At 41.6% G+C, this 26,136-nt stretch overlaps 1 protein-coding gene across 6 annotated transcripts in view; it reads right to left on the minus strand.

Annotated features, from left to right (window-relative positions):
• NFXL1 (nuclear transcription factor, X-box binding like 1) overlaps nucleotides 1-26,136 on the minus strand; it is a 79,862-nt gene that overhangs the window by 32,300 nt on the left and 21,426 nt on the right. For 5 of the 6 annotated variants that reach the window (XM_081924413.1, XM_081924416.1, XM_081924412.1 and 2 more), the window contains 14 exons: nucleotides 20,851-21,021; nucleotides 20,064-20,173; nucleotides 17,730-17,863; nucleotides 15,259-15,437; nucleotides 14,422-14,583; nucleotides 14,160-14,260; nucleotides 11,080-11,194; nucleotides 10,644-10,768; nucleotides 8,806-8,928; nucleotides 6,082-6,172; nucleotides 5,110-5,230; nucleotides 3,013-3,172; nucleotides 2,016-2,107; nucleotides 378-399 (listed from right to left, as the gene is read on the minus strand). In XM_081924413.1, the coding sequence (XP_081780539.1) occupies nucleotides 378-399; nucleotides 2,016-2,107; nucleotides 3,013-3,172; nucleotides 5,110-5,230; nucleotides 6,082-6,172; nucleotides 8,806-8,928; nucleotides 10,644-10,768; nucleotides 11,080-11,194; nucleotides 14,160-14,260; nucleotides 14,422-14,583; nucleotides 15,259-15,437; nucleotides 17,730-17,863; nucleotides 20,064-20,173; nucleotides 20,851-21,021 (1,706 nt within the window). Of the gene's footprint in view, nucleotides 1-377; nucleotides 400-2,015; nucleotides 2,108-3,012; nucleotides 3,173-5,109; nucleotides 5,231-6,081; nucleotides 6,173-8,805; nucleotides 8,929-10,643; nucleotides 10,769-11,079; nucleotides 11,195-14,159; nucleotides 14,261-14,421; nucleotides 14,584-15,258; nucleotides 15,438-17,729; nucleotides 17,864-20,063; nucleotides 20,174-20,850; nucleotides 21,022-22,518; nucleotides 22,847-26,136 lie in introns of those variants that run through there. The other variant, XM_081924417.1, reaches the window with a different exon arrangement.

The raw sequence follows: 26,136 nt of genomic DNA on the forward strand, positions 1-26,136 counted from the left end.
CCATAAAATAGCAAGCGCTATAAAACCAGAGCTCATCCTAAATCATCCCAGTAAACACGAACAGAAGAACATTTTGCTAGCATTCCACATTTCTTGAAATGCGATGTCAAAAGTTTAAAGTTTCATCAAGGTTAATAAGTAGTTCACTCTTATAAATTTCCTAAAACAATTTTGCAATAGTCTTGATAGAAATCCCAGCAGATCTCAAATGACAAAACAATTTGTCGCTTTCAAGGGGGGAAAGCAGAATACTTCCAGTTGCAAACGAACCTCATGGCAAACCAATTAAATGCAAACACTTCATTTCGAAACCTCCGATTAAAACCAAATTATGCATTTTTCAGATTTCAGAATATTACACTGTTTTTATGACTCACCTCATGTTTCCCAAGGCATTGCCTGTAAATACACAAGAACAAAATAAAGGAAATAAATAAATAAAAGGCCAAACAATTTGAATATCACTCCCTGAATTAATCAACCACCTGAAATTCATTGGCCAATTAGAAGCTGCAAGTATGGCCATCAGAATGTGGCCATTTGTTACAATGTCAAGTGAAAGAAAAGATGTGTTTTCTTCTCACAGTGAGCTATAGCTTTTACAGTACAGTGGTACCTCGGGTTAAGTACTTAATTCGTTCTGGAGGTCCGTTCTTAACCTGAAACTGTTCTTAACCTGAAGCACCACTTTAGCTAATGGGGCCGCCTCCTGCTGCTGCCGCGCCGCCGGAGCACAATTTCTGTTCTCATCCTGAAGCAAAGTTCTTAACCTGAAGCATTATTTCTGGGTTAGTGGAGTCTGTAACCTGAAGCGTATGTAACCTGAAGCACCACTGTACTAAGTAAATTGTACGTAGTGATGGTTGACCCAGTTACATTCATAACTGGGCTCCCCACTCCAACCCCCCAAAAACCCCTGGAAGGTGGTCTCTCGACAACCAAGTATGAGCTCCCAGTTATGTCACTGAAAGCACAACAGGGTCTGATTTCACACCCAAACTCGTTACATGGTGGCAGGCTCCAGTGTTGTAATTTCCTCTCCTCTTCCCAACTCCCTCAGATGCAAGTACATCTGAGAAATTTAGAAAACTCTTATTTATTTACTTAGTCTACTTGTCCCTGGCATGCTACATAGACAGATGAAGGATTGGCCAGGGTTGTGGTGGGGGGCTGACATGGTATGGTCTGAAGGCAAAGGAGGCCACCACGATGCTGTAGCTAAGCGGGTCTGACTCTGGTCAGTATCTGGATGAGTGACCACCTGGGAACCACATGAACGATCCCTTGGGATATATAACGGAAGAAAGGTACGATAAATGTCAAAAATAAATCTATTGTAGCTATCAGACAGATAAGCGAGCTGTTGGAGTGGTACTCTCTTTTGTTTAGTGAATAGAAAACTCTCAGATATACTTCGTGTGTATAAATATGCAACCAACGCAATTCACAGGTTGTGGGCAAAGTCCAGTAATGCTGAACTTTGCACACAACTTAGGCACTCTCAAACAGGCACAATCCACTGGGAAGTTCCTCTGCGCAAGCTCCACCAAGTCAACACGAACTCTGCTGGATTACCGTGAGCAAATTTTGCAGCTGACAGCCAAACATGTACAGTCGTACCTTGGAAGTCGAACAAAATCCATTCCGGAAGTCTGTTTGACTTCCAAAACATTCGGAACCCAAAGTGCGGCTTCTGATTGGCTGCAGGAAGCTCCTACAGCCAATCGGAAGCTGCCCCATTGGACATCTGGCTTCCAAAAATAGTTCGCAAACCGGAACAGTCACTTCCAGGTTTGTGGCGTTTGGAAGCCAAAACATTCGAGAACCAAACTATTTGAAAACCAAGGTATGACTGTACTAGACTACGGATCTCCAACTATTTAGTCTTTTTAACTGATCTGGCTTTACCTCTGGAAACAGCTTTAAAGAAAATGCATAACAGCAAGTCACAGCACAGGGCCATGCCACCCGAACACATAGTAATATGTCATTTCAATGCATATTTTCATACTCACGTTGGAATAGGGACTTGACATGGAGGGCAAGGCAATGCTGTCTGAATAAATGTAGGCTCAGTTGACTGTTCCCAAGGGCCTGCTGGCTGATGCTGGGATGAAAGAAATTTGTTGTTATATAGCACATATTATAAAGGCTAAACATGCCTAAATGGTCTAGGGTTACTCATACCCCCAATCTCAACAAACATCCTTTACTTATTAGAACTCAACGCACCACAACCATTAAAGTCGTGAAAACCAATCACCAGTTCTTAATGATAGCAGTACGGCTATGTCAGGCAGTAAATAGGCAGATCAAACAGAAGGAGCATTCTTACCAGTTAGTTTCTTTAACAATCACAGCGAGAGACAAAGGAATGCATCTCTCTCCAGAAATGGCGTTGCTCCCAGTTAAGGTTCACCCCCTCCGTCCCCATTTATCTACGTCACTCCTACATCTGGTAATCTGAGCTTGTTACCTCTGTGCTTTCTGTTCTATCACTCTCAAAGCCCATCTAGTCTTAGGTGAAGGGGGAGGGTCAGGAAAGCTGTCCACTGAATCTGCCAGCTGTCTCTCTCCTGGTGTTTCCTCTTCTAGCTGTTCCTCACCCAGTTTTTCCCCTCTGGATTATGCGCCTCTGCAAACCACTGTTATAAATCAATACTGTCCTCCTGCTCTTGGGAAGGTTCAGAAAGGGGGGGAGGCTCCCACCATTCCTCCTCAGTCCAGCCCCTGACAAGCTGTCACTTTTGGAGGGGTTCCAGCAACATCTCAAGTGGGAAGATTATATGGAAAGGAATAATCACAGAATCATAGAGTTGGAAGAGACCGCGAGGGTCATCGAGTCGAAGCCCCTTGCAATGCAGGAATCTTTTGCCCAAAGTGGGGCTTGAGATTAACAGTCTCTTGCTCTACCAGCTGAGCTATACCAACTGACTGATTCCTGTGGAATCAGAGCACTTCTCCCTGAAAGTGGTGACACTGCTATGGGGAGCAATCACATGGTTCTCTCACCGAACCAGTCTGTTTTATAAGTGCTTCATCATGGCAAGGAGCAGGGCAGGAGTGACCACACTTCTCAAAGGTTTTCTTGCAGGGCTGGCGGCAAGGAGGACAAGGGCCGAAGTGGCAGCTGTGTTTCTCTCGAGCAGGATGATGGCAGGTAGGTGGCTGCCTAAAACGAAAACAGGAACTGTCTATTATTGCTACAAAAACTGGTTTATAGTCATTTATTTAACAAAACAACTTACTAGAACAAAAGAGCTCTAAGTGGTTTACAGCAGTCGTATACACAGTTGCTTGCTTTGTGTATCTCTTTTCCAAACGTGTTATGCTCCAGGCATGATGGAATGAAAAGATACATAAGCATATCGCTATCCATATTATCTCCATAGAAAACCAAATTTTTAAAAAATGGTTTCATAACATTCATAATCAAGTAACCTATGAGAATAGCTCGGTTCTAGCGGGAGAAGAATAACTCATTTCTGGCTTAGGAGGCAGTAGCATCCAGAACGGCAGCAGGAGAATGAACTCTTAAAGAACCGCAGAGTCTATAGCACGGACTAGGTGAAACCTAGCCTACGTGGTAAACAGCAGCCGGCAAAGAAGCTCTCTCCTCTGGCAATGGTGACTGTATTTCACTACAGTTTACTTATAGAAAACAAATGAAAATAAAAGAAAGCAACAGACAAAACACACCGCTTCTCAATTGTTTTAAAATTAAAACAGTTAGATTTAGCAAGCTTTAAACTTACAACCATATCTTCAAATAAGTGTAGGATTTGCTGGGACAGATTCAAACATGCTTGGTGGATTGCCCACTCTATTAAATCACACGAGCTGGAGCATCCAGCCAAGGATGCACTTGTAATGCATGGATGCCAAGTCTGTGAGAGGGTAGCTCTTATTGAGTCTTTTCTACGAAGATGACTTCTCCCAGATACTAATAAAGCCCTCTCTCAGAAGCAGTACAAAGTTCATTTCGGGGCTTGCTTTTGGCAGCTTGGATTATATTAGCATCAAACAGTTCGATTTGATGTTTTCCCTATTGCTATAGGCATGTTCTCTTATATAGTCTTGGTGTGGCTTTAGCGTTGACACTATAACCACATAAAGTTGTGCCCCAAGAGAATGCTTGAATTTGGACAAATAATCATAATAATTTCATTATTTATATGCCATCCATCTGACTGGGTTGCTCCAGCCACTCTGGGCGGCTCCCAACAAAATCTTAAAAACACAATAAAGCATCAACCATTAAAAAGTTCCCTGAACAGGGTTGCCTTCAGATGTCTTCTGAAAGTCAAATAGTTGCTTATCTCTTTGACATCTGATGGAAGGGCGTTCCACAGGGAGGGCGCCACTACCGAGAAGGCTCTCTGCCTGGTTCCCTGTAGCTTCATGTCTCACAGTGAGGAAACAGTCAAGAAGACGCTCCTTCAAGTATACAAGGCCGAGGCCATCTAGGGCTCTAAAGGTCAATACCAAAACTTTGAATTGTGCTCGTAAACAAACTGGGAGCCAATGTAGATTCTTTACACTGGTGGTTTTTCAGAGCTGGAATGAACAAGGTGCCTTGGAACTTTAGGGGTGCTGCTATTACTACGGGAATAATTCAGCTTTGGGACTAACAGCCTTACCATACCACTTCCTGCCCAAGCATATTATTATGAAAGCTTTAAATTCAATTGCTCCCTCTCCACTACAAAGGAAGCCGACCTTGACACCCCATCGCCCACCCCGCTGTGCTGCAAGATACTAAGGGAAGCTTGCTTCAAGTTCTACTGCTCTTGTAAAACTATTTGGAACTCAAAGCAGCACCTTCCTATGGCAACACCAGCCTTTGAAACACCTCTCAAGAGTTGCAAGTTGCAGTCTTACAGTGCACTGCATACTTCTTTCAAAACACTAAACTGTATTAATGTAGCTCCACCTGCTGAGAAGCCAATAATCTCAAAAGACCTAATTACGCCATTACAGAATTAGACCGTTTCCAACACTAGTTTCAAAAGCTAAGGGACTTTCAAAGCGGTTTGCGATATCACACGGTGGTCTGATATTCAGGGGGAGTAAAAAATTATTTGCATTAGATTGTTATTTAATACTAACCTGCATGGCTCCTTGCACTTGGGAGCCTTGGTGGTACGTTCTCTACCACACGGCACTTTGAGAGCAGTTTTGCCGCAATTGCACTTCACATCTACAGTCTCGGGACATGGATAGCAGCTACCTACAATGAAGACAAGCAATACAAGTAGCCAACCTTGGAAAAACTTAACAGATTTTTAGACGCAATCTACAACAGCAAAACTACTTTGCAATTAATTAGACTGGATCCAAATAAGAAGTTATCCATTTAGTACAAATAAAATGAACAATGGTATTATGAATTCAGGAGGCATCGGTCTGGACAAACTCCACCCAGAGAACATGCTACTTATGTTCCCCGAATCTGTTTTGAATGTCAAAAGAGTTAATGCCTTTCTCTACTTTCTGAAAGGTCAGAAGTGAGCATCAGATTTCTGACATTTATAAGAAGCCATTTTTAAAAAAAGAAAAGAAATTACACTGCAGGGATGCAAACATTTCCCTTGCCCACACAAAGGCTCAACATCTGTATTTGAGTATGTAGGAACAAATATGAATATCCTTTCATAATATGAAAAATGTGGAGTAGGTGGAACTGATAAAGCATATATAGCAAAGAAAAAGAATTTTTTATCACACTTTAGACAGAGATGGACAACTGATTCATCCCCAAACAGTTCAAGTGCTCAAGAAGCCAAAGAGTAACAACTGATTATTTAATTCAAGGTATAATTTCTACCACCATGACTAGTGCTAATCAACACATTACACTCTGTTTTTTTGAAGAAAAAAAAACATTAATGTCCTGAATTGGACCCTCAAATATATATATAGGTTCAGAAATGCTATGATTTGAACATTAAAGCTATTGGCTGTAATCAGAGATTACAATATTCCTTTTTATAACAATTACCAACAAAGACCCAACTGCATAAAGTTTAAAGTACCATTCAGGATGAAAGACTTCAAGCAAGATTGCCTGCTCAGTCTTACCTCTGTGGCACACCGAAGGACACTTGTGATTCCGACATCCTAAAGTTCGTCCACATGCTTGATCACACGGTGGGCAATTTCCAGAACAACACTGAAACACACACGCAAGTGTTTTGAAGTACAGAAACTTTAGCTAAAGTGGCATGCCTATGAATTACTTGGGAGTGAGCCCTAATGAGTAAGCACACAAAGGATTATACTGTCGAGAAGAAAACCATAACAGTTTGTTTTTAAAATGATAAAGTATCGAAGAAAAATAAACATGTTGAAATGTCCCTTTCTTAAGGAAGCGCCTTCAGAATATTCTCTGCCACTTCTAAAGCATTTCAGCAGTTTCACGCAGGAAGATAGAGTGTTTGTCCATTTTAAAGCAGGGATAACCATTTTCTGACAAGAAACTGATAGGAAAGTCCCAAGTAAGGGCAGGTGGCAAGTAGGAGCTAAAAGCATAAAGCTGGATAGTCCAAATCTTGCCTTGGCTAATAACTAGCTAGTAAGTGTTTCCCAATTGTTTTTGGACTACAATTCCCATCGTCCCTAGCTAGCAACACCACTGGTCAGAAAATGATGAGAATCGTAGTCTGAAAACAGCTGAAGTCCCAAGTTTGGGAAACACTGCGCTAGATGGTTTTGAGCTACTATTATTTCAACTTGAGCTCCATAACTTCATTATGGTGGAAACACAGAGTTACGTCACAAGGGTGTTGTAAATATTACCAAGGTGATTCATGTCAAGCACCTCAACAATCTAAGGGCTAAGTATTACAGTGGTACCTTGGGTTACATACGCTTCAGGTTACAGACTCCGCTAACCCAGAAATAGTACCTCGGGTTAAGAACTTTGCTTCAGGATGAGAACAGAAATTGTACTCCGGCGGCGCGGCAGCAGCAGGAGGCCCCATTAGCTGAAGTGGTGCTTCAGGTTAAGAACAGTTTCAGGTTAAGAATGGACCTCCGGAACAAGGAAATACTTAACCCGAGGTACCACTGTATTGTTAAGCATTTTGTTTGACCTGTGTATATTGTACTCCAAAAAGACCTCACAGATTCTACATGCAGATCTACTATTCTGCTTCAACAATTCTACCTCACCAGCACCTACAGCAGCTTCAAACAGTGGATTTTCAGTCTCAGCACATTCATCTCCTTCTTGCTTTTGAAAAACCTCTTTAGTTTGGCCCTAACACAAAGCACATTCCTATATACAGCTCAATCTCTCTTAACTACATTTCTTTCTATTCTTGGCCCAAAATGAAGACTTTGCTATTACTATTTTTATAGCACCTACAACTAAGCACCTGTTTTAGCACGGTTTTGATGAAACTGCAATTATATTTTGCATTTTACCTTGAATACATTTGAGTTAATCAGCTTCCTTTCTACCTCTAAAAACAGTTCTTCTTCAAAAACCTATAATCTCAGACACATAAAAGACATGGGGAGGGACAGGCTAACAAAGCTCAGGAAAATGGTTCATCTGAAAAAGGTTGGGAGTAAAAAGAAGGAAAAAATGAAGACATCTCTTAAATACAACAAGGACAAGACAGAGGTAAGGACCAATGAGAGACCAGTGTTAAATGTTTTCTTGTGAGCCATCCAGAGAGCATGGAGAGGGATACATATACTGTAAATGAAATAAACGAGTAAGGAAAAGTGCTCCAGGAAAAGGGGTGGGAATAAATGGAATATAAAAAGCAATGCTCCAGCAAATAAAGCTTTCCAGCACCAACTACTTCACCCCTTCAAGTTTCTCCTGTATATTGGATTATTGGATTTGAACTACTACATTCATTCAGCACCTAAAAAGAACATCTCTTCTTCATTACTCCCCACCCCCTTGCTCCTTTAAGCCTTTGAAAGCTATTTCATCTCTGCCTGAAGGAAGATCATACATATCAGAGAACTAGTATATTTTCTTTCTCTGACTGCTCCAACAAGCTAGTCCAATAAGAATCACTACTGCCACCTTCTGCAGGTATTTCACAGTGTAGATGTTGTAAGAGCATCAGTTTTGAATTAGACCATTCTTAAATACAGTGGTACCTCGGGTTACATACGCTTCAGGTTACAGACTCCGCTAACCCAAAAATAGTACTTCGGGTTAAGAACTTTGCTTCAGGATGAGAACAGAAATTGTGCTCCGGCGGCGAGGCAGCAGTGGGAAGCCCCATTGGCTAAAGTGGTGCTTCAGATTAAGAACGGACCTCCAGAACGAATAAAGTACTTAACCCGAGGTACCACTGTAACCTGATTTCTTTCTCTGTGAGTGGAATGGCAATACAGTGGTACCTCGGGTTACATACGCTTCAGGTTACATACACTTCAGGTTACAGACTCCGCTAACCCAGAAATAGCGCTTCAGGTTATGAACTTTGCTTCAGGATGAGAACAGAAATCTTGCTCCGGCGGCACAACATAACCTGAAGCGTATTTAAGCTGAAGCATATGTAACCTGAGGTACCACTGTACAGCGATATGAAGCTGGTGCAAGCTCCTCTCTTGAGCCAGTATGTTTGCCTGGTCTCAGTAAGCCATAGTTTGCGCTTAGCGTGATGTGCAAGCCAGGCCACTGCAAGCTGAAAACCGCTGTGGCTTTCTCAGCTGCCCCCACATGCTTACAGGCTGTGTGTCTCAGAAACAGAAGCATTTTTGGGAGCTGAACCAAACTTTCCCAAATGATTCTAGCTACAAAAGGATGGCGATGCATCCTCAATACCTACTCACCTTCCTCTTGCACTGGTGTTTTTGACAGTCCCGGATTTTGGCACACTTTGTTTCGCAAAGGTATGGCTTATGGCAGGGCATCTGTTTTGTATGCTTTCCACAGCGGCACTGCTTTTCAACTTCCTGTTAAGATACAAATGGAAGGAAACTAAAGCTATGAGTTGTACTTTCAGCATGTTAAAATTATTATTTATATAAATAATTTTTATTGAATGATTTTGTTACAAAAAACAATACAGCCATACTACCACTAAATATAATTAAGAAATAAAAATTACATACATCAATCTTTAGTTTGTTATTTGTTATTTGTTATTTACCATGTTATTTCCTCCCAAACATTGCATACAAAAACACACATATGTGCAGACACCCAAACACCCACACCTGCGCCCCAAAATGATATAGGAAGTAAATATTTTTTCCCCTTTTATCTTCCAAAATCTTTTCTTCATTTCTTCAACTTTGACTTCCTATCAAGTCCCTTTGCATATATTTTATCTTACATTTGAATGTACACAAAACAATAAACCTTTCTATATAATTTTTCCAATGCATTCTGAAAACATAATACCGGTAAGTCCTTAATTGTTGTCCACCTCCTTTTAGTTCCTTTATCACTCAAATGCTAGCACGGAGTCAAAACTATTATTGTATTTTTGAACATATCTTCTATAACCATCCCATTTTTCTGCAAAATTTTGCTTTGAGTTTCCTCTGAGTTTACTAGTCAGTTGAACCGTCCCCACCAATTCCTGTAATTTGATTTGCCAATCTGTTATTTTTGGAGCCTCGTGATCTTTCCATGTTAAAATTTCAGCATGTTAAAATTAAGGCACATAACTGATAGCAAAAATGCATGGAACTCATCACAGATTAAAATTCAGGAGGGGGAAAAGTAGCATATAAAAGAATTCAATGGTGGAAATTAAGCTGCATAGAAGAGTCTAGCATGTTGTGTGACAAGAGGCCGGAAAGAAACTCTTTCACAGGCTAGAGTATCTGTACAGGCCCCTTCATGATAACAGGAATAACTAGAATCAAAAAGATGTGGCACGTCCTCATGGAAACAACAACTTAATTTGACCTGACCTCAGAAAAACTGTTTACCTTCTCATCTGCTTGTATGAACTAGGCCCAAGAAGAGACAGTAGAAAATGCAGGAGGAAAGAAACATGAGATTGTTGGGAAGGCCACCGTTTTCAGAAGAAGAAACTGTAGTTTAGAATATGCAAGTAGCAGCCAAAATGATGGTGATACAAGCCTATACCATCAGAAAAAGGAAACTTAAGAGGTAGAGGAGCTAGCAGAGGTTGAAATTAGGGGCAGCAGCTACCAGTGGGCCTGCAGAACATGGAATCTCGCAATGTCCTCTTAGAACTATCCAAGTGGATGACAGACTTTGGGAAAGTTTACCTTTCCTGCTTCAGTTGTTATAATCATCAAGCTTATTCTGAAGGACACTCTTCAAAGGGATTGTTTAAGGCAAGGACATTTTGAATCCTCACAACAAAAAGCAGATAAGCCTATAAAAACAGGCCACATTTAAGCATGTTCCCACACAAAAATCCAAGCCAATACAGGAACTTTATCTATTCCCCAAATTTGAAGGACAGAAGCTAGAGGTTGTGGTAGCTTATTTTTTTTGGTTGAGGACACAAAGCAGTGGAGACATCATGTTTCCTGAGCTCAGAGAGGGAGAGGACGGCTAAAAGAAGAAACACATATTTATTTTCTCTGCCTCAAGGAAGCTCATTGGAGATAAAGTCCTTCAGAAGTCCTGAAATAATTAAAAGTTATTCAAAAACATGTGACTGAACTGGAAGAGAAATGCTAACCTGTCTACAGATTTCACAGGGACCTCGGTGGCAGCGCTGGGAACATCTATGAATCCCACAGTCAAGAGCTTTGTCACAACTGTCTCCACATGTAGGCACATCCTCCGTACATGGTAAAGAAAATTCTAAGTCAAAACAAAACAGCAAACCTTCTGTCATTTATTATACACAATTGAAAAAATGAAAGCTACATTTTTGTCTCTCTTGTTTCATGAAAAATAAGGCTTTATGTCAAGAAAAGGAGTTAAAGTTTTTATATACAAAGGGCCCAATTTAATTAAGCCCTTAACTCATTCTGGGAAAACTTTAAATTTAACAAAAGTCTGCTATTGTATTACTTTAACTTGTACTTGAATGCAGTTTAGATTTTAGGAAGCTTAGCTATATTGGTGAACTGGATGCATGCTAGATAGGCAAAAAAGAAACGCATTCTTACTTGACTTTCCACATGGACAACTCCTTTTGCCAGATCGGGGACACTCTCCACAAGAGCCAGCATGACAAATCTGCTCACAGGCATGATAACCACAAGGCAATGTTTTGCCACACACCTGTTGGGAAAACACATACAGCACATGCAAGTGAGGAATTTAACAAAGCAATGAAATACAAAAATCCAATGGAATGCAAGAAGGAAAAAGGTGCTCGCTCCCTGAATTCCATGTTAATAAAAAGGAATAGGTGAACTCTTCCTGAACCATATTGTTATAAGAATTAAACATCTTTTGGAGCAAAGCTTTGTTCAAGTTACATCAGCCTTATTCAGCAAGAAAAGACGACAAGCAATTACAGACTGGCCATATTCCAGCAACATGCTAAGCCACAATTTAGTGCAATGTGTATGTATCAGCTGTGAGCGTGCAAGTTCACTCTTCCTTCCTGTGTGGCTGGGAGGAGTTTGGAAGCTTTTACTTAACCACAGTTTGTAGTTTCATCAGAACCAACAAACTCTAGAATAAATCAGTTTGGAGGCATGGAAGCTTCCGAACTCAAAGTTCATTGAACCTCATTCCAGTTTCTTCTGGTCACACCAAACTATGGTTTAGTGCAGGCATGTCCAAAGTCCAGCCGGGGGCCAAATCCAGCCCCCTGGTCAATTTAATCTGCTCCCCCAAGCAATTCTGAGAAATGAATCTGTTGCAGCCCCCGAGTGCCTGCTGTTCGGCTCATTCTGCCCAGGAGCCAACACATCGACGGAGAGCTGCCTCCCCCAAAGGAATAAGTCCGCCAACGACTTTAATCCTTAAAAAAAGCTCTGCAACTTTGGGTGAAAATCCTTTAAAAAAGCTCAACAACTTTGTTCACTTCATCAAATCTGGCCCTCTTTGAAAAAGTTTGGACACCACCGGTTTAGTATGATGTTTTTTAGTATGATGTTTGGCCACTGAGGGTAATTTTTCTGTGACGTTACAGTTTAATCACAGAGCAACGAAAGTTGGCTATTTTGCAAAAAAAAAAAAAAATGAATGATGCAGCTTTCATATTTCGCTAGTGAAGCTCTCATCATTGAAACAGCTCAGGGAGGGAACTGTAGACTGCAAATGTAAAATGCATTTCAGCTCTACAGGCAGAAAACTGCACTGTACACACAGCCCTTTGCAGAGGCAAGACTGTTCACTGCCATGGACTGCATGACCAAAATTATTTATTTAATATTCAACAAAAGTAATACAGCACAAAGATATAAACTAAAACTTTCAAACTCTCAGGGGGGGGAAGCCTACAAGGAGCCGTCCTCTTGTTTTGTAACAAGTGCGGCAAAAAGGAAAATTTCTGCAGGTGAAGAAATTTCACCTGCGGAGGCCGAGAGAAGCTGAACGTGCTGAAATTTCCCCGTCCTCCTTCATGTGTAACCATGCCACGAAGGAGACAACAGAAAAAGAGAGAGGTGTTTATTTTCGCATTTTTATGCCATAAAACGAGCAGGTCTAGGCCCTCAAAGGGGCTTTGAGACGTATAAATATTGGGTTACATCCAATGACGTCCCTCTGCTGACAGAAGGCTCTTTGATTCAGTGGATACTTCAGTCAGTCAGCATAACAGGGAGGGAGGTCATTTTCACCAATTCCTTTCCCCTCAGCAGCTGCAGATCACCGTCCGCAACTGTTGAACAGAACTGGGTTCATGTGTGGGAAGCTGCAGAGGGGGAGGAAGATCAACAAAAAGAAGACGCTTCTTCGTGTGCTGATGACGGAAGCCTACACTGGATCAAGGAGCGTTCCGTCAACAAGAGGACACTGCTGAATGCAACCGACTGTATTTTGTAACAACCACTGCGTCAAACGCACGCTAAACGAGGAATTATTGGGCTCTCTTGTAAAACCTTTTATTCATAGTAACTTACATAAAATGTGGCCACAGACCAGAAGCTATGGCATGGATCCAGAACTGTTCTAGAAGCTGAAGGTTCTTCTGGTCACAGAGGGCAGTCTCCCAATTTCTCCTTCCCAAAGAAGAAGTACCCTACACCATAAGTAATCCCCATTCCCTGAGTAATAGGGTTTTCAAGGGGTGAGGGTGGGATCAACAGGGAGCTGTGGTGATGAGGAAGGGCCAGGAAAGCTCCAGCGCATAGCATGGATACCCTTGGGATCCACGTGTAGCAGCATTTGCAACCAAAGCAACACGAAGTGGCTGCAGCACAGAAGCGATGATTCAGACAACCAGCACACCTATACCCCAGCCTGTAATCCCAGCTGAGTTGCAAGCCTGCTGGCAGGTCTGCTGCTAACCATAAAGGTAAAGAGGTAAAGAGACCCCTGACCGTTAGGTCCAGTCACGAACGACTCTGGGGTTGCGGCGCTCATCTTGCTTTATTGGCCGAGGGAGCCGGTGTACAGCTTCCGGGCCATGTGGCCAGCATGACTAAGCCGCTTCTGGCGAACCAGAGCAGCACACGGAAACGCTGTTTACCTTCCTATAGGGACCGAGCAATGGGAGCTCACCCCATCGCGGGGATTCGAACTGCTGACCTTCCAATCGGCAAGCCCTAGGCTCTGTGGTTTAGACCACATACAGTCATGTTAAGAAGGAAGAAGGTGCTCTTTGAACTCTGTGGTTTTACCTGTCAGGACATAATAACAACCACCTGCTCCTTAGCAGGTCCTAAAATAAGGTAAATAGGTCCTTAGCAGGTCCTAAAATAAGGTAAATACAACCTCTGCTGAACAACAACACATGGCGTATTGCCATGATTTATTTAACATAAATAAAGTGGAGAAGCCATGTGTGAAAAATTAAGCACACACTACTGCTTCTGTAGGAATGAAGAGGCTCAGTGGGCAGAGAGGTGCTGCAAAACAAATCTCCTTGCTTAATTGTATAAAGTGAGACCAAAATTGCTGTTTTTCCAAATGACGCCATAAACCCCTTATACTTCTTCATGTTAACACATAAGATTTCTTGCTATAGGTTGGGGCGGGGGACAGAGTCAACGCTGGTAACACCCGCCACCCTTCTTATATAACAAAACCCTATATGTGATGACAAAACATGGCAACATTTATGGAAACTTACCTGATCGCACTGCCATACAGGACATGCACAAAGCCTCTCTGCTACTTGCCTACCACAGATGCAAGCTTGTTTACTGACTCTTGGACAGGGCTGGCATTCTCCTAAAGGTAAGGCAGAGTTAAATATTAGAATACAGCTTGGACAGAGATTGTTTTAATTTCTTCACCCAGCTGGGAATGTGAGAAGAGGAGCAAGAGAAAACTGATCCTGCTGACAAAAATGAGAGTCAACCTGAAGTAACATCCAACACAGAAACATCTACCTGGATGACAAGGTTTCTCACAGTTGTGCTGTCCACAAGGCAGCTTTCGCCCACAGGGCAGCTGACACGACCACTCTTTTGTGCTGCATCTTCGTGGCACAGGCTTAACCTTCTTGCAGTAGCAGGTTATTGTGACCATCTTTGGACAAGGCGGGCAAGGACCTAGAAATAAGAAAAAGGAAGGTTATCACAGAAATGATATTCCAGCACAGAACATACGAGCTGTCGAGTCAGAATCAACAGGGACTGGGGAGACCTTGATTCGAATCCCCCCTCTGTCCTGAAATTTGCTGGTTAACTTAGGGCAGCCTAAGCTACCTCACAAAGCTATTGCGATGACGCATTGAGAAATCCATGTGTGAGATTGTATTATATTGTATTTAGTATGTGGCATGTTAGTTATACAGTAAGTAGTGGCTAGTATCTCAAAGCTTTCACTTATTGGCAACTTTTTAATGTGCCACCTGATGTAAAAATTCAGGTCACTCACATGTAACCATATTAGTAACCATATTATATTTTTTAATCCGCACCATCCTAGGCTTTTAATTACAATCATTCCTTGGTTCTGGAACAGCTTAGTTCCCGAATGTTTTGGCTCCCGAACGCCGCAAACCTGGAAGTTGCTGTTCCAGTTTGCAAACTATTTTTGGAAGCCGAATGTCTGACGGGGCATCCACAGCTTCCGATTGGCTGCAGGAGCTTCCTGCAGCCAATCAGAAGCCACACTTCGGTTTCCGAACGTTTTGGAAGTCGAATGGACTTCCAGAACGGATTCCGTTCGACTTCCAGGGTATGACTGTATAGCTTACGTACAGTTACATTAACATCACATACCTGGGTGACAAAGTAGCAGGCACCTGTGTCCACAGGGAGGCTTGAAATCTCTTTCACATACTTGGCCACAGGAATGTGGAACTAGCCAGGGATCAAGTGGCGGGTCCTCTACCTTTCTGCAGTAGCAGTAGTAGCGAGTGGGAGTCTCCGATCGCTTGTACTCAAATCTGCACTTTGGACTGAAAGATCAGATGAAAAATTCACAGAGACTTTGGTAAAGTTCAGCTGAAGTATACAACTTTACTGCAACCGCAACAGTGATGCAGCCACAATTATGGATGCTAAATGCCGATTCAAAGTCCAGTGTTTACCAACAATGGGGGGGAAAACTGTGACACTATAACATCAACCATTAGCAACTGAAATAGATTTATTTACAGGATTTTTAACACTGCCTTTCAAAAATGGGTTTCCAGGAAATTTACAGAGATGCATGTAAAAACATAGTATTAAAAATACAGGTTCCATCCAAATGCATTCTTAAACAAATAGCTCAGTCAGTAGAGCACGAGACTCTTAATCTCAGGGTCATGCGTTTGAGAGCCACATTGTGCCAAAGATTCCTGCATTGCAGTGGCTTGGTCCTACGGGACCGCCTCTCCTGGTATGCCCCGCGGAGGACCTTAAGGTCCACAAATGACAACATTTTGGAGGTCCCAGGTCACAAGGTGGTTAGACTGGTCTCAACTAGGGCCAGGGTCTTTTCAGTACTGGCCCCGACTTGGTGGAACGCTCTGTCACAAGAGACTAGGGCCCTGCGGGACTTGACATCTTTCTGCAGGGCCTGCAAGACAGAGCTGTTCCGCCTGGCCTTTGGTTTGGACTCAATCTGACCCTTATGTTTTGCTCCCCTTATGGTCTCAATTTATCGGCTACTTTTAAAATGAGGCTGCATTTTAAATTGCATTTTAACTTGTATTTTAACTTGTTTTTTCCCCCTATTATGTTTGTACTGCGATTTTATTGGTGTTAGCCGCCCTGAGCCTGGCTCTGGCCAGGGAGGATGGGGTATAAAGAAAAATGTATTATTATTATTATTATTATTATTATTATTATTATTATTATTATTATTAGACTAGATGACCAAGTCCAACTCTACACTTCTATGATCCTAAGTCAAAGCAGCATTAAAGAGAGAAAACGGTTTAAGCAGCTCCAGAGAATAAAAGTATTTACCTGATGCCAAAAAGATACCAGCATAAGCACCAGGTGAACCTCTCTGAGGAAAGAGTTCTCCCTGGCTGCCAGCTGCCTCACTTAGCAGATTGTCTTAGTTCATGGAAGCTTGACATGGAAGCAGGTGTCCCTTCAGGTAGCTAAGGTCAAAGCCACGTAGGGATTTCAAAAGTGAAGCCCTTGAGTTGTGTTTTGCAACAGACTGGAAGCCAATGGAGTTCTTTCAATATCTATGAGATGTTTTCCCAGCAACTGGTCCTTGATCCTACCAGAGCAGCTCTATTCTGGACCGAAAATGAGTTTCTACCATCTTCAAGAGCTGTCCCATATAAGAATAGTCTAACAATAAAGTTATCAACCCACAGATGAAAGTTGTCAGGCTCTCTCTATCCCAAAGAGGTTGCCTAAGCTGGTGAAAAGGACTCTGCACCACCAAGGTCACTTGACCCCCCAGTGATATAACAGGATGCAGAGATATCCATCCCACGGGGAGGAAGCAAAACACTATTTCTTAAAAAAAAAAAAAACCAAAAAAAAAACCTACTCATTCAAAAGAACTGCTGTCTTGTTCAGTGTATGGGCTTCCATCCATATTGTACCCAAATAAGACTTTTTTCTGATACTTCAACTAACATTATGATTACAACTGTGCACTGAATGAAGAGGTTAGAGATCAAAATTCTCACAGGGAAATTTCACATTTCCACTCTGCTGCTGCTGTGCAACTGCTTAACCCTAAGCACCACTCAAAAGAACAAAACAGGATCACATTTGCCATTAAACAAGGCTAGAGGCGAAAAGAATTCAGGTCAAAATGCAAGGGAAGATCAAAAGGGCAGATTATACCAATCAGGGTAGCAAAGAGGAGGAGGAAATTAGGCTTTCTGTCCTCAGACATTATTTTATTTTTGGTTATGTTATGTTTCAACAGGAGCATTTCCCCAGCTTTAAAGCTGTATATACTAAAAGTTCTTGAAGCAGAGAACTTTCATCTGAGCAAATGGTGTGGGACTCAACTGATTTACAATGTTTTAAGTTGACCCATTACTACTTAAACGTGTTTAACTTTAGTTGGCTGTGCTCACAGAGCAGCCGAGTCCTCCGTCACGGAGATGGTATTTTTCATGCACACAACACCAACGTACCCTGGGATTGCTAAAGATACTTAAATGCAAAGGAATTTTTTCATTAAATGCAACATTAGAGCACACATTTTGCAGCTGTCTGGCTCTTCTTTTAAGTACTGTTTTCCCACCACATAAAGGAGCTTTCAAAATAAAACCGTAAAAGCCTACCAAGGCCATGGATAATCCCTCTTTCCGAAATCATCATCTGTCAATGGAGAAGATATTAGAAAAAGGCTATCCTTAGCCCACTTCTGTATGCAAGGCATGTGAAATATGCAGAAACATCCAGAACAACTCCAGACCTAGAAGGCAGATAAAGATGTTTCAAAGGCCTTTCCAAGTAAACATGCTGATTTGGAGCGTATAAAATTCAACACACATATGCAACAATCCTCCTCTCCCACCACCGCAAAAAAAAACCTAAGGTGAATATTGGGTTTTATTTATTGTGCTATGTCCTGATGTAGATCCTGTTATCAGGCTGTGTAAAGCAGCATTTTATTTATTCCCCAAAATATATATATTGTTAGCGTATTTACATGAATCGAATGCTCCGTTGAATTTAACGCGCACCCTAATTTTCGCAATGTAATTTGGCCAAAAAAGGTGCATATTGCATTCAAATAAATACGGTATTTGAATACAGGGTATGTTATAGAGTTTAAACAAATGGAGTACAGACTTATTAGTAGTTTTTAAAAAATGTGGTCAAAGCATGACAGACACAATTTCACAATTTCTGTATTTCACACTATAGTTTACCAAGACCACGTGGCCATACTGACTCCTGGAGAGCATCTTGAGCCCACCGTGTTCATCGAAGTGTTGGTGCTGACCTTTAAAGCCCTAAATGACCTCGGTCCTGTATACATGAAGGGGCATCTCCACCCCCATCATTCAGCCTGGACAGTGAGTTCCAGCTCCAAGGGCCTTCTAGTGGTTCCCTCACTACAAGAAGTGAGGTTACAGGAACCAGGCAGAGTGCCTTACACCTTCTGGAATGCACCCCCCCCCAAGGTGTCAAGGAGATAAATAACTATACAACTTTTAGAAGACATCTGAAGGCAGCTCTCTATAGTGAAGTTTTAAATATTTGATGTTTTATTATGCTTTTATATTTGTTGGAAGCTGCCCAGAGTCACTGGGGTTACCCAGTCAGGTGGGCAGGGTACAAATAATATAATTATTAATGATTATTATTATTATTATTAAGCATAGTGCAATGAAGCAGATAAGCAAAGGTTTGGCTTAGTGTGTCATCCAAACACAGGATTGTGGTTAAGGTCTCTCCTCCTTAGCCATTAACCAGAGGACAAACCTTGGTACAGGCAGTGGTTAAGGAGGAAATACCTTAACCATGATCCTAGGTTCAGATGACACACTAAACCAATCTTGCATTGAATCATAGAATCATAGAGTTGGAAGAGACCACAAGGGCCATCGAGTGCAACCCTCTGCCAAGCAGGAAACACCATCAGAGCACTCCTGACATATGGTTGTCAAGCCTCTGCTTAAAGACCTCCAAAGAAGGAGACTCCACCACATTCCTTGGCAGCAAATTCCACTGTCAAACAGCTCTTACTGTCAGGAAGTTCTTCCTAATGTTTAGGTGGAATCTTCTTTCTTGTAGTTTGGATCCATTGCTCCGTGTCCGCTTCTCTGGAGCAGCAGAAAACAACCTTTCTCCCTCCTCTATGTGACATCCTTTTATATATTTGAACATGGCTATCATCTCACCCCTTAACTTCCTCTTCTCCAGGCTAAACATGCCCAGCTCCCTTAGCCGTTCCTCATAAGGCATTGTTTCCATTGCACTAAAAAGACCAGGAGAGGAGCCTTTCTGGGAGCCAACACATTCTCAAAGTTCTGGTAAGCCATAGTTTGCTTTACTGTGATGTGCAAACAAGCTCAGAGTGCAAGAAAGGTAAGTATCTCTTCTCCCATTTGTCCTTCAAAGAAGTCACTCTTCCTTGGACCTGACCCCTTTCAGAGTATGCATGTCCTGGCTAGGATCCATCCCATTCTGAGCAAGAGTGCACAAGTGAGAGAGTGCTGAAGGCCAGAGCTTGACTGATGATTTCAACACGTGGCAATTTTAGTATCAGAAGTAGTAATTTCAATTGTACCACTAGCTCTTACTGTGGTTTCTTAGGTGGGGGAGGGGGGGGATGTGTTGATGATTCCCTAAATAAATGTAACGGGATGCAGACAACAGGTTGGATTTCTGCAGCTGGACCCAATTCAGGCAGTCAAAAGTAATAAAACAAAATTACTTTTTCATGCCCAGCCACAATACGAATGTCTGAAAAATGAGAGGCTTTTGATCACTTTCTGAAGCTATCAACATCATTTTGAAAGGAATTCCAAAGATGAAGTGACAGCGCAGTCGAAAGCATACTTCTTTATATGCCCTCTCTAACTGAAGAGCAAATACATTCCAACTAAACAGCAAATGTTGAAGAAGTGGTACTGTTACAATACTCTATAGTGTAAGATGCTTACCGCTTGGTTTCTCTTAATTGAAGCAATACATATCAAGCACGTCATTGCCCCAGACTGAAAAGCATCATTCATGTACTGCCTTGTGCGTTCCAGTTCACTTGCATCTCCATCTTTGAACAAGACAGGAAGACAATTTTGTTTTTTGTACAAAGCAGTAGTCAGTGCTATTTTATCCTAATGTTAGAGGACCGGTGCCAAAGGATAAATCAAAAGCTTATTTGTGAAGCTCTTATTTCCATGTAAAACAAAATGCCACGCTAACATTTACTGATGGTCTGGAATGGAACCCATACATGAATCAAGGCCATTCCTCTCTAAACCCCAACATATAATGACTACTAAGAGACTAATGTCTGTGGGAAGACTGTTTCGTAATCAGGGGACTATCAAAGAGTAGGTACTTTTCAAAGTTTCAGTCACCCAAATCTCCAGTGAATCTCAACTCACAGGCTGAATGATACAGGGAGAAGGGCTCCCTCTGTTAACTAGGTCCCAAGCCATTTAGGCTTAAATTGGGCTTGGTAGTGAATAGGCAACCAGTGCAGATCTTTTAAGAACAGTGTTATACGGTCTCCTACAGCTGCTGTATTTACTGTTACACTTTTGTGATAGATTGAGCTATAATTCTGAGCATACATACATACTGTATGGTTCCTATAATATAAACATTCATTAATGTGTTACTACCCCAATTATAGAAATCATTATCTGAATAATGATCTCAGTGTAGTGATAGGTAGGTCTTCATAAGGCAAGGGCATGTGAAATAAATAAATAAAAGCTTTACCAGTTTGATTTGTATAAGTGGTAAATGTCTTGGCCAATATTTTTCCATGTTTTCCTTTGATATCTTCATCTTCTTCTTCAGAGGAGGAACTAAATTGATCTTCAACAAGCTTTCTAGCTGCAGCTTGGTTAGCCTTCTTAATTTCATCAAATTTTTTCTGAGAGGTTAGCTCTGTTAGGGGAACAAAGTTTAAACAGAGTTTAAAATGTGACAGCATCTTTCAGAAAAATAAATGCAACTAATAAAAACTCTGTTTAAATATCTAACCAACAAGGCAAACATTAGATGCTTTAAAAGGAAGATTTTTTTACAAAGGCCACACCCTGGCACGGTTTCGATTATCTTCTGGCATTCTTGGAAGGGGCACATGACTCTTCACAGCTGGTTTCAGTATTTTCTTGAAACACAGCCTATACTTCCCTGGTTCTTACTGCATAAGCAATGCATACAAGCTCATTTACACCTGCACTTCTGTTGCAAAGGTGAAGAAGGCATACAATGGCTTGTATCTAAGGGCCCAACTTAGAGTTACACATAAATGTGGATAATCAAACCCTTAACAGCTTTCTTTCCTGCTTCAGAAGGGGCCATTTTGGAGCAAAGCAGCAGTGGAAGGGAATGCCTAAGTCTTCATACACCCATTGGCTGCCTATCTATTCCAAATAGCTGCTTCTATTCTCCACATCCATACATTTAAAGGTCATTGCTTCTCCCCAAGAATTCTGGGAACTGCAGTTTTAAGGGTGCTGGGGCTTCTAGCTTTGTGAGGGGTAAACTACAGTTCCAGGATTCTTTTGGGGGAAGTCAATGAGCGTCATGTAAGCACATTTGCATATAAATACTTGTCTAGTTTTCAAATAAGTTCAGCCATGTCAAACACAGCAACAATATCGCAAATGACCTAAATGTTCAATAATTACAGCAGCAGCCACACAAATCAGGCATGCTCCCACTTCTCAGCTCCAATGTATCAAATAACTGAGCAGGCTTTGGGAAACCGATTGTTTTTAGTGAAGGGCTGGTGCCTTTTTATTGTAATTATGTTTTTAATACATTTTATATTTGCCTTAATTCTACCAATGCTTAATTGGTCGTTGTTTTAAATGATTCCCCGCCCAACAGTTTTCAACTGCTCTTATTGTAAGGTGCCTCGAGTCCCTGTTAGGGAGAAAGGCAGGGTATAAAACATAGTAACATTAACCTTGATACGGATCAAAACAAGCGTACATTGTACATGTTAAAAACACAGAGCTTAAGAGAGTCCACCTTAGATAAAAATGGTCCCTATTATGAACTGTTTTGTATCCTGATGGAGATACCTACACTTCAAACAAGATTTCAGCTTCTGCTCAGGGCGATTAGAAGCTATGCAAGGGTGTATCTAAGCCTCCTATCCCACCATACCAAGAAGCCTTTTTGGAAATATAAATATATATATACACACACACACACATATACACACAGTGTAAAATAATAAATTAAATGCACTCATTCTTGAGGCAGCTGCAGGAAAGCTGCATTCTTGCTCTCCCTTCAATACATTTTATTTTATTATTATTTTTAAACACACCGCCTCATGCCTTTCCTATTTCACCTGGGCCCCAAGTGGAGTATGAGGGGGTGTCCCCCCCCCCTACGGTAGGTGTGTGAGGTTGTGAAAATACTCACCGCGGGCTCCTGCGGCGTTATTACTACAAGCCCCGGCGGCCGGGGAGGCGCCTCCCCTTCCCCTTCCCCGGCCGCCAGGTCCGCTGCCTGCAGGGACCCCGCCAGCTCCGGCTCTGCCCCTTCCCCGGCCACGGCCGCCCTGGCGCCAAGCCCCCTCCATCCTTCTTCCTCCACCTCCCTCCCCGCCGCAAGGCCCGTCGCTCGCTCAGAGCCGGGACGGAGCAGCCCGTCGCCGCCCGCCCGCTTTCAGAGGATGAGGCGCAGCAGCTGGAAGGATCCAGGTGTAGCCGACGTAGCGCTTCGCCCTTCCTCGGCAGCTCGCGGCGTGCCGGCGCCTAAACTACAACTCCCGGCATCCCTCGCGGCAGAGAATCGGAAGTGGGAAGTGCAAACACCGGAACCGTGGTGTGGCAGGACTCCTCCCCCCTCTCTTTCTGTGCGGCGCATAAAGAACCGGCGGCCTCCGAAGTGATCCACGGAGAACTACAGCACCCAGAATGCATCAGAAGGAGTGCCGTCGAGCGCTTCCGTTTTGCGCAATTATATGCATAATTTATTATTATACATATAGTAATATATTTTAAATTATTATTATTATTATTATTATTATTATTATTATTATTATTATTATTATTATTCCACGCCCATCTGGTATTTAGACCCCGCCTGTTTCCCCCCGACAGGGAACTGTGCAAGGTCTCATTCGCCCAGGCTCAGATATTTCAGTGTTTTTCCTGCAGGGTCACTTTGGTCTATACAAATTTAATACATAATAAAAGTATTTCTCCACAACCAGGCGTTTGGCTGATTAACATTCTGTGGTTTTTAAAATGTGTTTGTGGGAGGGGAAGTTATTGGTTTATTTTTTATGAAGGGCAGTAGACAATTTTATTACTACTACTACTACTACTACTACTATGTTGCCATTAGTTACTACAGCTAAGTTTTGTTCCAGATTTGCTCAGCGAAATGTTTCTGGGAGTTTATGCTCTCTGGACTCCCCAGCCCACCCCTCCAGTTTGTGTTACTTAGCAAAACCACTTGACATTAATCACATTCAGACAATCAATTTGCATGTCAGGCTTCTTCAGAATAAAAAAAGTCCCATGGCAAAAGAAGAAGAAAAGCAACATGCAGAAGGAAAAGTTTTGAGGACAGTTGAAAAAAACTTTTTTGTGTGTGCATACACATTTTGGTACTTCAAAAGTGCTGTTTTTCAGGTTTCAGCAGTCTCTCCCAAGGACTGAAAAAAGCAAGCAAATCCCCCAAGCCCCTTTTTTAAAATCAGGCGACCTAATCCAGACTGTAGCTAACTGATATTTTCTTCTTTAAACACAAAATGCTAGTGTACTACAAAGAATAGTCACTAATTGTTGCAGTACAAGTTCTTTTTTCTGTGTAAACCAAGAGTTAATAATTTTTTTCCTCCTATTTTTGGGATGCCTATACAGACCAGCGAGAGCACAAATATTAAATATACACAACATGTTTTGCCAAAACAGAACTGAGACATGGAATGTGCTTATCAAGAGGTTGCAGAACACTAAGGGCTGCTGAGAGATTACATCACCTCCCCACATCAAGGTCACCTACCGAGAGAAGATCAGCCTGGTCCAAACTACTGACCAGAAGGACCCAGGAAGCAGTTGTACCTGCACAGCTTCCCAACCACAGTCCAAGGAAAGAACACAGGGTTAAAAAACCACATGACCTTTATATGAATTTCCAGATCAAGACTGCTGAATGGAAAGCCTTGCTTTATTAGCAGACTGACAGAACAGTGCTGCATTTTGAAATGTACATGTTCCAAAATATACCTCTTCCTGCTGCCATATCTTTCTTCCATCTCATCCATTTTTTACGGAGTCAATCTTGCTACCTTTGGGCAGGGAATATGCCTATATTTTAATCTACTGTACCTAGTCACCATATGCAGTCTAGAAATAATTTAGCTCTATGTTTAAAACTGTTGATAATCACAGAATACGAGGTCTCCTGGTAAGAATTTATAGCTGCATCTCAAGAAACCCCTTTAGGCACACGATCCTCAGAGGTTATTTGTAGGCAGTCAATACAAACGGCAAATTTTTTCACAAGGATTTAATTAAATATTTTATTAAACAGTGTGGAATTTTATCGCATCACATTCTCCCGATAACTTGTAACTGACTGTTTATAATTACTGCTAATTTTCTGGGCTGTTGCTACAAAACAAAGACGTTCTCTCAGCGGTGACTTTGTTCTGAGTGGAAAGTGCAGCAAACTTATCATCTGTAAATCAAAATGACTGCTGAGGAGTCCAGCCAACTATCTTGATACTAGGTGCATTGTACAGGGCACTATATAAAATGTAATCATGCAATACAACTGTACAAAATGATTCCTGTTCAAATTAACCTAAAATTTGATCCATTGGGATTTTAGAATATTTATCATCTAGATTAAGTGATATTTTCTGAAGTCACATAACAGATAAAATGTAAATTATTGAAAATACCCTTCATGCTTGGCTTAAAAAGAAAATCAGTCAAGATTAACAGATTCCATGTTCAATGAAGCCTTCTTATTTTGTCTTTTATTAGACTCTTTATTACAGATTCGACAGTGCTTACATTATCTACATTTCTATTCTTTTCATTCTTCAGTTTCTTCTAAATTTGATAAATCAAAATCCATAGGCGCTTTGATGATGCTCTCAACTTGTGTTAGCCTTATTTTCAATTTTTGCTGTGCAGCACCATATTCAGCCAAAAGTCTGGCAAACCTTGTTTGTAAACAGTCAAGCATTACTTCTATTCGGTTGACCTTTTCCTCGATATCTTCAGGATCTCTTCCTGCGTTTGCAACATCTAAATCCAGCAGTCCATCTTTCATAAGGACTTGCTTTCCCTTCTCTTCCAACAAGGCCTTTGCATCTGGGTATTCTGTTAAAGCCTCCATTAGGTCGTCTTTAGACAGACAAAACAAATCTGAATAACCAATGCTTCTAATGTTAGCTGTTCTCCGATTTCCAGCTTTGCTACCTTTAATGTTAAGAATGCTAATCTCCCCAAAGTAGCTGCCATCACTTAGGACCACATATTGAGTAACTCCATCATCAGCAACCACAGCAAGTTTCCCTTCTTTGATGATGTACATTTCTCGCCCAATGTCACCTTTCCGACAGATATAATCTCCAGGACTGTACACCTGAGGCTGTAGTTTTAAGACTAGCTCAACCAGTAACCCAGCTTCACAGTCTGCAAAAATCTGGACTTTCTTTAAAGTTTCCAGATGAACATTGATGGCAATTTCTGCTCGTAATTTATCTGGGAGATACTTCAAGACTTTTCTTTCATCTACTGCCTTCTTATTTGTCCACAAATAATCAAACCACTTGATAACTCTGTTTTCTAAGTCTTTGCTCACATTCCGAAATTGCATGTACTGTTTTATAGCATCAATCCTTGCTTGAAACTCTTCCCTGGCGGCATTCATATTGGAGATCATAGAACCAATATTACCAACAATGGTAGCAAAAATTAATATACCAACTAAGAAGTCAACAACGACAAAGAAATACTCAGCATCTCTCACAGGAGGTGGTGTTTCACCAATAGTTGTCAAGGTCAGTGTTGA

Source organism: Podarcis melisellensis (assembly GCF_964234715.1).
Source record: "Podarcis melisellensis genome assembly, chromosome: 9".
Lineage (NCBI taxonomy): Eukaryota > Metazoa > Chordata > Lepidosauria > Squamata > Lacertidae > Podarcis > Podarcis melisellensis.